The 13,314-nt window shown below is 40.8% G+C and overlaps 1 protein-coding gene and 1 non-coding gene across 3 annotated transcripts in view; one reads left to right on the top strand and one right to left on the bottom strand.

Annotated features, from left to right (window-relative positions):
• Positions 1-801: 801 nt before the first annotated feature.
• TTC39C (tetratricopeptide repeat domain 39C) overlaps positions 802-13,314 on the bottom strand; it is a 120,191-nt gene continuing 107,678 nt past the window's right edge. Inside the window, exons 9-14 of one of the 2 annotated variants that reach the window (XM_003914244.5) lie at positions 10,560-10,669; positions 8,969-9,092; positions 5,040-5,137; positions 3,602-3,706; positions 2,840-2,878; positions 802-2,274 (exon numbers count right to left, since the gene is read on the bottom strand). In XM_003914244.5, the coding sequence (XP_003914293.3) occupies positions 2,185-2,274; positions 2,840-2,878; positions 3,602-3,706; positions 5,040-5,137; positions 8,969-9,092; positions 10,560-10,669 (566 nt within the window). In that variant the 3' untranslated portion in view covers positions 802-2,184. Of the gene's footprint in view, positions 2,275-2,839; positions 2,879-3,601; positions 3,707-5,039; positions 5,138-7,408; positions 7,475-8,968; positions 9,093-10,559; positions 10,670-13,314 lie in introns of those variants that run through there. The other variant, XM_009192537.4, reaches the window with a different exon arrangement.
• LOC116271572 lies at positions 10,230-10,345 on the top strand. Its single transcript, XR_004180185.1, has one exon. It is a non-coding gene; the product is annotated as a U5 spliceosomal RNA (small nuclear RNA).

Here is a 13,314-nt window from a genome sequence, read left to right as displayed (position 1 = left end):
AAAATTCAAGAATGAACTCTCAAACAAAAACGTCACAATTCAGAATGCTCCACGATCATGACAGAAAAGCTTGTCACCTATGCTGCATGTTAAGAAGAGAGCAAAATGGCAATAGCTGTATTTTAAAGATTCATAATGTTCTTCCCTTCAGTCTAGTTAAAACCAGATATCCAGGCTGGGCACGGTGGCTCACGCCTGTAATCCCAGCACTTTGGGAGGCTGAGGTGGGTGGATCACGAGGTCAGGAGATTGAGACCATCCTGGCTAACACGGTGAAACCCCGTCTCTACCAAAAATACAAAAAAAAAAAAAAAAATTAGCCGGGTGTGGTGGTGGGCGCCTGTAGTCCCAGCTACTTGGGAGGCTGAGGCAGGAGAATGGTGTGAACCCAGGAGGCAAAGGTTGCAGTGAGCCAAGATCGCACCACTGCACTCCAGCCTGGGTGACAGAGCAAGACTCCGTCTCAGGAAAAACAAACAAACAAACAAACACCCAGATATCCAATATTTTTGGACACCAATTTTGCTCTTCAGAAAAAAGTTCCCTTCTCATTCACTGAATATAGGAGAGCAATCTCTTCTCTCTTACTATGATCTAAAACCCACACGGAATTCACATCAGGAAGAAAGTCAAATGTAAATAAACATTTTGGAAACAGTCTACTGAAAAGTGGTCAGCAACAGAGATGAAGAAACATGAACATAGTTTAGCCAAAATCAGTGAGAAATAACTTCTTTCAAATAAATTATGATTATTCCCTCAAAACAAGGTCAAATCAGATTAAATTTGCCAACATTTTACTTGCTTTTCTCATGTTTTATTTTGAAAATATTAAAATACTAATATGAGATCATGCTTCAGCCAAAAGAATTTGTAAATAAATGACACTCTAAAATGATATTCTTTAGCTCAATAAAAATGTCTTTAAAAATCTAACCTTAAACATTGAGCCAAATTATGGCAGAGATTCTTAAAAGTGACTGAGGTATTTAGATTCTTCAAAACCACAGGTTTGCAGTAGCGGGCATGGAGGTAAATTAAATGACAATAAAAATTAGCAATGAAGAATAAAAAAATAACTTTGAATTCCTTTTATAATATCTAAATAACCTGAGCTAGGGGGAAAATGATTAAATCCTGGCACTGTGTAGCCCAGCAAATGTTCCACCAGCAAATATTTTGACGCCAAAATCTATGTTCATTCACGAATAACTTTTTCAAGTAATGTCTCAAAAGATTTCCAAAAGTTGGTAATTCGACAATTTTCACAAAGAAAGGTAAACTCCCAAAATGTAGATACTGTTTGTCTAATCTATAGACTATGCTAATAGATTAGCAAAAGAGTTACACTTTTAGTTGTAAAATTATCTTCTATTAATATTTGCTCTTACTTGGTTGGCTTTCAAAGGAAAAAGAGTGTCCATCGCTTTGAAACATTCTGTAGACAATCTGGAGATGAGTATTTCTGGTAACATAACTTCAGCTGAAGATTTTGTTCTTTTAATAAGTAAAACACGGAATTCTGGCCTATTAACATTAATTATTTTTACAATAAAAGATCAGTCAGTTGGTGGTTAGGAGATCTGCTTTCTATTCATTGCTCTGCTGATAACAGGAATAATTAATTGCGATAAGTCAATTCACCTTTTTGTGCCTGAGTTTCACTGTCTGCAAAATGGGGTTAATAATATCTGTGCTATGTTATTCACCGGAGTATTCTGAGGATAAAGTAAAACACTAGAAAGCACTTTTATTTTTTCAAAACACAAATATAAATGCTATGTAATAATATTGTTAATAATTTTACAGGTACCTCGTAATGTTATCCATTCAGATATGTGCTTAAGGTAGGTGTTCCTACAGGATCTCGGGCTGGATGTTTCGTTTGATTTTATTTTAAAAATAATAAATCACAAAACTAAAACGTTTGAGCAAGGTCACTTAACCCTCTCCCCAGGTGGTTAGTTGTTATTCTTACCATCATCATCCTCCTCATCATTATTACTTTTTAGCTACATGTTTAAAAGAGGAGATCTTTAATATGTCAGCTTAACTGGGAAAATGTGTCCCTGGCACAGGTGGTTTTCAGAAGAAAAGTCGATCTTCACAAGAGCTTTGTCCTCTGCTTTTATTTTAAAGTGCGGACCCTGGGTGGGGAGGGACAGAGCGGGTGTTCCGGGTCTGTCACTGAGGAACCAATTCCCTCAGAGAGGCCAGAGCAGCATGGATGCGGACATGCAATCTGTTTTCAAAGTCGTAGCCAGAGAAATCCTCCTGTAAGATCAAAAGAAAGATATGTATGCACTCTGTTAGCTAAGCTTGCACAGGGTACTGTGGTATAAAGCACACTCAGTTTTGTACTTCCCAAAGTAAAATCTCTACACTCCCAGTAAAGGCTTCCCATGCACTTGATTTTCATATTACTCAAACCTCAAACTTCATATTCATTTTTAAAAACATCAATTGAATGTCAATAATGTTCTCTTTGGACAATTTTCCTCGTGTTATTCTTGAAAAGGTAGTCTTACGTTGTGCTCAATATAAGTTACTATTAGAAATTCTTAATTCAAGGACATAGTTATAAAATCAAAAGTTATCTTCCCACTCAAAGACTAGGAGTGTTTCTAAAGCAGGATGAACAATTTCATCTGAGTTCCTTATGATCTTGTAATGTCCCTTAAAACTCAAGAGCTCATGGATTCAATTGGTTATCATTTTTCCTTTCCAGAAATATTACCAACCAGAACATCACTGCACAAACTTTCTTGAATTCAGACTCGGGTATACACTGTATGGGATAAGAAGGGCCACTGGAGAAAGGTAGATTCAGGATATTTACCTTTGCTTGAAGAAGTAGAGTTCTGCCTCTTCCTACAGTCTATAAGAAAAACACATTATCCCTTAAAATCTGTGTTTATACATATGCAGGCAGAAAATGGTGTAACAGGTTAACAGGTTTTGAACTTCTGGGCTCAAGTGATACTCCCGCCTCAGCCTCCCAAACTGCTGGGATTACAGGCATGAGCCACTGAGCCTGGCTATATTTTATCTTTTAAAAACTGTATTTTTACTGTACCTTTTCTATATGTAGATACACAAATACTTACCATTGTGTTACGGTTGCCTACAGTATTCAATACAGTAACATGCTATACACAAGTATAGCCCAGAAGCAACAGGCGATACACACAGCCTGGCTGTGCAGGTGATACCACCTGGGTTTGTGTATGTACTCTGAGATGTTTGCACCAAGAAGGAATCGCCTAACAACACATTTCTCAGAATGTCATTAAGAGATGTATGACTGTCGATTGAATTCTAGGCAAGAAATTACCTTATTAAAGATAGTAAGGTACCATTACTAACTTCTTGGACTCATTCTAAGTAAAATCCGGGAAAACAAAATGAAGAACACTGTGTTCAATCAGTTTGTTTTAAATGAAGGGTGCTTTGTGCTTGCTCATTTCTACATTTTTGTTGATGAACATTTTATATATATATATATATATATATATATGTATATATATGTGTGTGTGTGTATATATGTGTGTATACGTATGTGTGTGTGTGTACCAATATATACACACACACAAGACCTTACCTCTGGTTTGTCTAATAGAAGACAGCCAAGTTCATAACAGGCATACGGCTGAACATATAAGTTATTCTGACGACACAATTCATCTTTAACAGCTCGCTGGAAGTACTGAAAGGAATGCAAATGTTATTGGATGAATTCATTTTCCGACTTAGCATAGGGCTTATTACAATCTTCAAGAGGGGGCGGGAAGGGGGACCCATACTGTGTTTTCTAGATCAGATTTTCTCTTCTTTCCTCATCTTCATTCTTTCCTATTTACATCTTAGAAGTCCTCTACATGCTGCCTGATGTGCATTCCTCAGAATATATTGGACTGTCTCATTTCTGCTACTATTTTTCCAGGGGACATATTAGCCTCTATTGATTTTATCACTGAGAATACCTTTATCTGTATCTAAGAGTCTAAACATCCCATTTTAATATTTAAAACAGAAAACACACAAGGCAACTATGATCTCTTGACATGCGTCTTGACTGTATCTTGCTAGCACATAAGGATTTGATCTAAAATAAGCTATTTTGGGCTATAATAACTATCATAAGCCCATACTGAAAGATCAAACTTACAAGGGCATGATCTTCTAGGATTTAAAAGCCAAAAGTCTCCTATTACTGTACATTAATTCTTTTTTTTAATCATTTTTTTCTGAGATGAGTCTCACTCCGTCACCCAGGCTGGAGTGCAGCGGTGCAATCTTGGCTCACTGCAACCTCCGCCTCCTGGGTTCAAGCAATTCTCGTGCTTCAGCCTCCAAGGAGTTGGGATTACAGGCACCTGCCACCACGCCTGGCTAATTTTTGTATTTTCAGTAGAGACGGGGTTTCACCATGTTGGCCAGGCTGGTCTCAAACTCCTGACCTCAAGTGATCTGCCCACTTTGGCCTCCCAAAGTGCTGGGATTACAGGTGTGAGCCACTGTGCCCAGCCACTGTACACTGATTCTTTCCAAGAGTAGTCAAACTAACACTGATACATACTTCTTCAAAACAACCAATCAAACAAAAAAACAACTTGCTCGCCCCCCAGGGCTGCATCAATAATCTGCAGTTAAAAAGAGAGAAAACTGAACGCACACTGACATGTCTGATCATTTTCGTTCTTGTCTAACTATGAGGCTTCACTCCACTCCTTCAAAACTGTCTGCCTCCTCGTGTCCTCCTCTCTCCAGTGGAGACTGTCATCTTTGATAAATACTAGTGCCAGAAAAGGAGGCCATATATAAAGAAGCATTCTAAGAATCTGAAGTTAATGAAAAACTAGTATTAACCATCATCAACTTCTAGCATCTGAGAAGATGGCATTAATCACATCAACTGGATAAAGTTTACAGTGGGAGGTTCGGTTTTGTTTAGCGCTTTATCATTTTTCTTATTCACAAGCACATACGTAGGTGTTCGTGACTTATTTTCTTTAGCCCTGACAACATTAACAGTTTACCTGAACAGCATCTTCTGAGTTTCCTAGACATTTGTGTATGGCACCAAGAAGCAAATACTTTAATCCAACAACAGATGAATCATCCACTTCATGGCAAGCTTTAAAAGAAGGGGAGTGAACAGAGCAGTAAGGAAATGCATTCACTTAATTCCTTCAGTATCATGAAGAGTGAGGTGAACGTTTCAGTTCACGTTTCTGCCTCCTGAAACTCAGAAGGTGCCCATTCTTCATCCATTAGTGAGTAGTCTTTGTCAAAGAAAGGCAAAAATACCAAACTTCACAGAGCCAAGGAAACTCAAATTGCAACACATTATTACCTCGTGAAAAACGCCAATCTGAAAAGGCTACATCCTATATGATTCTATTAACTATGAACTATATGACATTCTGAAAAAGGTAAAACTATGGAGACAGTAAAAATATCAGTGGTTGCCGGGGGTGAGGGGAGATGGAGGGGTGAGTAGGTAGAGCAGAAAGAATTTTTAGGGCAATGAAAGGACTGTGTGATATCATCACAGTAGACACATTATTATACAATGGTCCAAACCCTACTGTTTGTTTGTTCACTGAGTGAACCCTACTGTGAACTATGGGCTTTGGGTGATTATGACATGTCAGTGCTGGTTCACAGACTGTAACAAATGTACCACACTGATGTTGGTAGTTGGGAAGGACAGGGGGAGGGAGGAGCTTGTGGGGACTCCGGACTTTCTGCTCAATTTTGCTATGAACCTAAAACTGCTCTAAAAAAAAGAAGTTCTGTTAATTTCTTAAAAATGACTTCACATTAAATTGCCATGCCATAGGCACCTTTCCATGTTTGTACGAGTTACTGTACTAGTCCGTGGGAGAGGAGCAGCACTGACCCCTTCACTTCAACAGCAAGCTGTGGAGGACTGACACATAGGTTAGAGAATGTTATGGGAGCTTTCTAAGAAAAAGAGAAAGATGCAGAACGGAAACATGATGGGGCTGATGAGGAAGAAAGGAAGTAATACCATTATTTCCAAAGACTAATAAAGATACTGAGATCCAATAATACATATCTTACTATTTTATATATAAACATATATTTATATTTTCTATTATATATATGTATACAGAGAGAGAGAGAGAGAACTGAAGTTACAGAACAAGTAACTCAAAGGCGAGAGGAGGAGGTAAATGTGAAGAATAGAAGATGATCTTGTACAAGCAGGAGTTGCCCCAGAAAGCCAGGCTAGGAATACGCTCATACGAAAAAGAACTCAGGGACTCTTAAGGCAGCAACATTAAGGAAACCTTAATGCAGTTCATTCACTTGTTCATTCATTCATTCATTACACTAATTCATTCATTCAATATTTCTTGAGCACCTACTATTTGGCAGGCAATTCTAGGTGCTTAGAATACAATGACAAAACAAACAAAAAATTCCTTCTCAGAGACAAGAGCAAGTGCAAAGGCACAGGAGCCAGGTGTGTCTGAGAGCAGGGAGGAGGACCGTGCTGAGCAAGGAGGAAGAGCAGGCAGGGACAATGGCCTCGGCGGTTACAGACTGGGAGCACTGCCTGCCGCTGAATAGACTTGGGTTTTTGTTCTGAATGAGATGAAAGACCATAGAGGATTCTGGGAAGCAGAGTGACACAACATGATTAAATTTTAATAGGATCACTCTGCCTGCTACGCCTAGAATACAAACATGTTTACAATGTAGCTGGGCATGGTGGCTGCGCGTAATCCCCATACTTTGGAAGACCAAAGCGGGAGGATCACTTGAGCCCAGGAGTTGAAGACCAACCTGGGCAACATGGCAAGACCCCATCTCTACAATTTTTTTTTTAATAGCTGGGTGTGGTGGCATGCCCTTGTAGTCCCAGCTACTCAGGAGGCTGAGGTTGGAGGATCGCTTAAGCCAGGGAGGCAGAGGTTGCAGTGAGCCATGATCACGCTACTACACTCCAGCCTGGGCAACAGAGCATGACCCTGTCTCAAAAACACAAACACAACAACAAAAAACAATGCAGAGAAAGAATGCAGTGGAGAAGGGCAGGTGGGTGGGGAAAGGTTATGGATGAAACAACAAGACAAGGATATAGGATTCTCACTAGTTCTGCTGGTACAGGGAGCTATGGATGGGGACTCCGATAAGCTAAATGCACAAAACTTGGAGGGCATGATGCAGAGTTTAATAAATGCTTATGATCCACATTGCCACTATTGTTTTTTTCTGGAACATAACTTTCTCTACAAAGATCTTCATTGTACCGTATGTGGTTGATCAGTTTGTACCATTATAGATTACCATTGAGGAATTATATAATCTAATTAATAGACCTCAGAACTGGGTTAAATTTAGCAAAGATACTAGAGAATTGTGTCATGCTCACTTCAGATACGGTCTGCCTTCCCTTCCAGGCACACATCTTTGTTGTTAGTTTTTTTCATTTTGATACCTGGAAAGGGGTTCAGAGAATATTTTGTCAAAACTCACTTAACTGGTAATTGTTCTTGTGAGTGTTAATTACTGCCTACCTTATATTTGTATTTTATCTCTAAATATGTGATCCGGTACTTGCGTATTAAAAAATACTTAATATTCTTCATTGTTCCTTTGAGTTAGGCATTTAAAGATGTTCTATACTTGCTTCAATAGGAAGGGAGGGGTTTTGAATTATGCAACTCCTTTAAAAATAAATATAGTAGCCAGGTGCAGCAGCACACGCCTGTAATCTCAGCTACTCAGGAGACTGAGGTGGAAGGACCACTTGAGCCCAGGAGTTTGAGGCTGCAGTGAGTTATGAACACACCACTGCACCCAACCTGGGTGACCGTATGAGACCTGTCTCTAAAAATTAAAAAAAAAAAAAATTAAAAAGAACATAGGAGAATTTGACACATCCAAGAAAAATGTTTCCTTGCTAGTTCCTCCCTGGGAGGGTTATACATCTACTGGAATTACAGGGCCAGTGTACAAGGCTTCTTAAGGAGTTTTGTTCCTTTGATCTCCAGAATAGCAACATTGGCAATTGGCAATGTTTGTTTTCACATTTAAGGAAGGACCTTTTTTTTTTTTTCTTAAAAGAAATAGGCAAAAGGGATTTGCAGGAAGTCTGATGATAAAAATATATGGCTCAATGGATCATGCTCTATTTGGTCAAAAACAAGAGTAACTGGAGAAAAATCTGAAAAATTTTCTACAGTGGCTTACAAACTATTTCTGGAATATTATGTCTAAATGGTCAATACTAAGTTTCTTGGGAAAACTCACCACATATATGAATAAGAACATATTTATTTTTTTTTCCTTTTTTCTTTTGTAGGCAGGATCTCACTCTTGTCATTCAGGCTGGAGTGGTGGAGCATGATCAAAGCTCACTGCAGCCTCGATATCCTGGGCTCAAGTGATCTTCCCACCTCAGTCTCCCAAGTAGCTGGGACTACAGGTGCACACCACCACACCCAGATAATTTTTGGTATTTTTAGTAGAGACAGGGTTTCACCATGTTGCCCAGGCTGGTCTCAAACTCTTGGCTCAAGTCATCTGCCTGCCTTGGCCTTCCAAAGTGCTGGGATAACAAGTGTGAGCCACCCCACCAGGCCACGCTTTAGTATATTTTGATTTATGTGAATCACACCTAAGGGAAACAAAGTACTTTCATGGGGGAAAATAAAATGTATGCTCCCAGCAACTCCCATAGCTACAGAATTAATAACATTTATAACAAAAGCATCACATGTTTAAGGCAAGCATATCTGTCCACAGCAGTGCCGCGTCCTCCTCCCATCACCTAAGTGACAGGATTTTCTTCATCACGACACCCTCTAAGGAGAGATGTGTCCTCTCCCTGAATCTGAATGCAAGATAACCGGGAAACTGAAGAATGCAGCACTGGCAGAAGAAGCCAATGTGTCCAGTAGACAGTTTTGGGTTTTTAAATATTTTTTACCTTGACTCATCCTCTGCAGGTTGGGGAGGGAACAGTTTGGAAGAGCCTTCCACAAGTACAACACTTCAATGGACGCCAACACACAGAGTGCTTTGGCTGGGGTTTGCTTCCGAAATCGCTCTGCCTGTAAGAAGTTAGAATAAACAGGCAACATTTTTCAAAAACAAATTCAAATAAAAAATACACCTCGGACACTTTAAAAGCACACAGTTCATCATCAATGTGAATGACCTTTTCCTTCAAAGCTAAGACTAACAATTCCTCTCTCTATAAAAAATGTTGCTTTCAATTTTTGACATACAGGAAATTATGCCTTTCATTCATTAGTCAACTGAAGCTACTCTCAAGATGCAAGGCAGGGCCAGCCGTGGTGGCTCACACCTGTAACCACAGCACTTTGGGAGGCCAAGGCAGGCAGATCACCTGAGGTCAGGAGTTTCAGATCAGCCTGACCAACATGGAGAAACTCCGTCTCTACTGAAAATACAAAATTAGCTGGGTGTAGTGGTGTGCGCCTGTAATCCCAGCTACTCGGGAGGCTGAGGCAGGAGAAGTGCTTAAACCCGGGAGGCGGAGGTTGCAGTGAGCCAAGATTGCGCCGTTGCACTCCAGCCTGGGCAACAAGAGCAAAACTCCGTCTCAAAAAAAAAGATGCAGTGTATATTCTGAAAACTTGGGGATGAAACTAGATTTACGTGCATTTAGATCGATGGAATTTATAAAGCTTGGTGACAGCTAATAATTCAATGGGCTTACACACACCTAAGGAACTAAGACTAGATAGATGCCTTTTAGTCACAGTTCTCTTGTTTTTAAATTTTTCTACTGAGTGCCAGTGCTCTCAGCTGTACATTATAGTCTAATTTATACTCAAAAGCTTCATTAAATGTTCATTCAATAAAAACATATACAACTAAAATAACTGGTAATTCAGGATATAGGACACTATGTAACTCAAGGTAATACAGCAAAATTGTATTCACAAAAGTACAGAATACATTAGGAACGCTGTCTCTACAGTCTTGGGCCTTTCTGCTGGCAACTGGGACACTGTGACACACACTTCTGCTTTTTATTACATCAAAATGCGATGTGTTCTCTATTCTCAACCCCAGACAGCCTGCATTTCTCACTAGGCCCTGCCAATTTGTATTCTTCCAAAACCAACTAATTCTTTAGACAGATCCTTTCTCTTAGTGTGTTCATTAGCTCTGCAGAATGTATAATGTCTCCATTCATTAAAATAATAATAAAAAAAACTATACTCCAGTTACTCTTCAGATCATATATATCTTTCACCTTTTGCTAAAAATTTCCATGAAGGGGAACCATTCTGTTTCTTAACCCAATTGTTTGAGGCCCTGTATCTGCAGGGCTAATCGATTTTTTAAAAATCTGCTTTCATTATTTGCAGCAAGGCAAGAATCTTCTATTCAGAGAAGATGTACAATCATGGAGAGCATCCTCTCCATGGCGGTGAACTGCACTTGACATGGTAAGTAAATAGGCAGCCTTGAATATAATTTCCTAAAGCTTGCCAAGGCAGTGTTGGTTACAAATGTCCATCATAATACAACAGGCTCCAACATACCTTTTTCACCGAGAACTGTTCAATCTGATTGTTTTTCCTTTTGAAGAGTTTCTGAACTTCTTTAAAGACAATCTGCGCCCCGTCCACATCACCAGTGGCTCCCTGACAAACTGTAAGAGACCATAATGATATTTCTTAAATATAAGTCAGGGAAAATGCCATAAGGGATATCTAAAGTGATGATACTTGAAAAAAAAAGAAAGAAACCAGAGCAAATATGTTTAAAGACTATTCCACAACAGGCTGGACGTGGTGGCTCATGCCAGTAATCCTAGCACTTTGGGAGGCCAAGGTGGGTGGATCACCTGAGGTCAGGAATTTGAGACCAGCCTGGCCAACATGGCAAAACCCCATCTCTGCTAAAAACACGAAAATTAGCCAGGCGTGGTGGCACATGCCTGTAATCCCAGCTACTTGGGAGTCTAAGGCAGGAGAATCGCTTGAACGTAGGAGGCGGAGGTTGCAATGAGCCAAGATGGCACCACTGCACTCCGGCCTGGGCGATAGAATGAGACTCTGTCTCAGAAAAACAAACAAACAAACAAAAAGACTATTCCACAAAGGACTGCACCATCCTGCTGATCACTTCAACTATTTTCTAGGTGCCTGTGTTCCCAGAGCTTTTGGGGGGCTTGGGGAAAGCCATGGTCCTTGTCCTTTTGTTGGGGAGACAGTTTTTCACATAACAAAGTCCTTAGCTACTGTCACAGAGTACAACCTAGTTAGGGCTCACATACTCAGAAAGTGGAATAAATAGGAACCTAGGAAAGAACAATGAAGAGCCCAGAGGATCATGAAAGCTTCACAGTGGAAGGAGGATTTCTCTGTCCTAGGAAGTCATCTATCTGCCCTGTCCATGTTCCTTGGCTGCCTACTACCTATAAGCCACCAGCAAGAATGTGAAGAAGAAACACGTGTGCTTGAACCCTAAAGAAACTGACATTTCAATTGAAGAGATCACACACGCACATAGGGTCCCACAGGCTGCAATGTATGTAGTGATAGCGGTAGTCAGGGTAAGGAGAACCAAAGTGGTTTATAGAAGGCTCAGAAAGAGAAGGGATCATTTCTCTCTGGAGTGACCAGACACTGTAAGGAGCTAGGAGAAGTCAAGCGGAGTCTTGAGGAATGAGTGAGATTTTGATCATGCGCACACCTTCTTCTCATCTCAGGCCCCAAAGATTTAATGATCTTTCCTTTGCTGTGTCTTTTCGGTCCCTTATGCAAACTTTGCACTGGCTGCAGCCCCACTACCTGATTGAAACTCTACCACAACTCTGTCCTTTCTTCTCAACTCTGATGGTGCAGAATCCATTTCTATTCATTTTTGTGAGATCACATGTAGTTTTTCACTCCCCAGTTGGAATGTACTAAAGTTGATTTGCTAGTTGCCCCTTCCTTTTTTTTTTTTTTTTTTTTTTGAGACAGAGTCTCACTCTGTTGCCCAGGCTGGAGTGCAGTGGCGCGATCTCGGCTCACTGCAAGCTCTGCCTCCTGGGCTCACGCCATTCACCTGCCTCAGCCTCCCAAATAGCTTGGACCACAGGCGCTGCCACCACGCCTGGCTAATTTTTGTATTTTTAGTAGAGATGGGGTTTCACCATATTGGCCTCTTAACCTCGTGATACGCCTGGCCTTGGCTCCCAAAGTGCTGGGATTACAGGCGTGAGCCACTGTGCCTGGCCAGTTCCCCCTTCTTTACTTGAGCACCCCTAAAAGTAGGTTGGTCCCGTACTCGCATTTGGGCATGGTCAAGCAGTCACCTATCCCAGGCATGCACGTACCAGGACAGGCTACCATCGGCAGAGCCCAAGGGTTCAAGAATTGAGGCTTGGAGAGAGCTGAGGACAGGAAGACAATGGGAAAGACAGCAGGTTCCAACTGGGATTAAAAGTGATGAGGCTGAATATTCAAAGGAAGGGATAACTCCTTTCCCAGTCACTGGGGCATCCCTGATCCAGATGGAGGAGTGTGCACCAATCCAAAATGACCTTATCAATTGCAGCTGTAACATTTCCAAACCAGAATGAAGCTCAGTGGCTGTATTGTGCAACCAACTCCCTTATTTTTAGATCAGAGGATGCAAAGGTCTGGAAAAGCTGAGCAATGCCTACGGTCACACAGTAAATCAATGAAAAATTATATATTTCTGCTGTCCCTAGCTTGAGGTCTTCCTCAGATCATTGAGAACATTCTTATAGAGTCACATAATTAAAACCAGTCATAAACAGCAACAGTATCTGAACCACCCCAAAGGTCTATAACATCCATACCTCAGACCCTCAAGAACAAACACCGCCTATTTCTCTTGCAGTAAAATCACAGATAGTTGTGTTTTTTTTAGATGGAGTTTTGCTCTTGTTGCCCAGGCCAGAGTGCAATGCCACGATCTTGGCTCACTGCAACTTCTGCCTCCTGGGTTCAGGCAATTCTTCGGCCTCAGCCTTCCGAGTAGCTAGGATTACAGGCATGCACCACCACACCTGGCTAATTTTTTATTTTTAGTAGTGACAGAGTTTCTCCATGTTGGTTGTTGGCCGGGCTGGTCTCAAACTCCTGACCTCAGGTGATCCACCCGCCTCGGTCTCCCAAAGTGCTGAGATTACAGGGGTGAGCCACTGCCCCCAGCCAGATAGTTGCTTTAAAAGATGCAGATGTTTAAAAGCATGGGAGTCTCTGGTTTATCCTAAAATATGAGGCCTAAACAGAGCTTAGGATGACTCACTCTTCCAATAAGACTAAGTGTACACAATCC

Source organism: Papio anubis, chromosome 19 (genome assembly GCF_008728515.1).
Source record: "Papio anubis isolate 15944 chromosome 19, Panubis1.0, whole genome shotgun sequence".
Classification (NCBI taxonomy): domain Eukaryota; kingdom Metazoa; phylum Chordata; class Mammalia; order Primates; family Cercopithecidae; genus Papio; species Papio anubis.
This window is presented reverse-complemented; position numbering and strand designations above follow the sequence as displayed.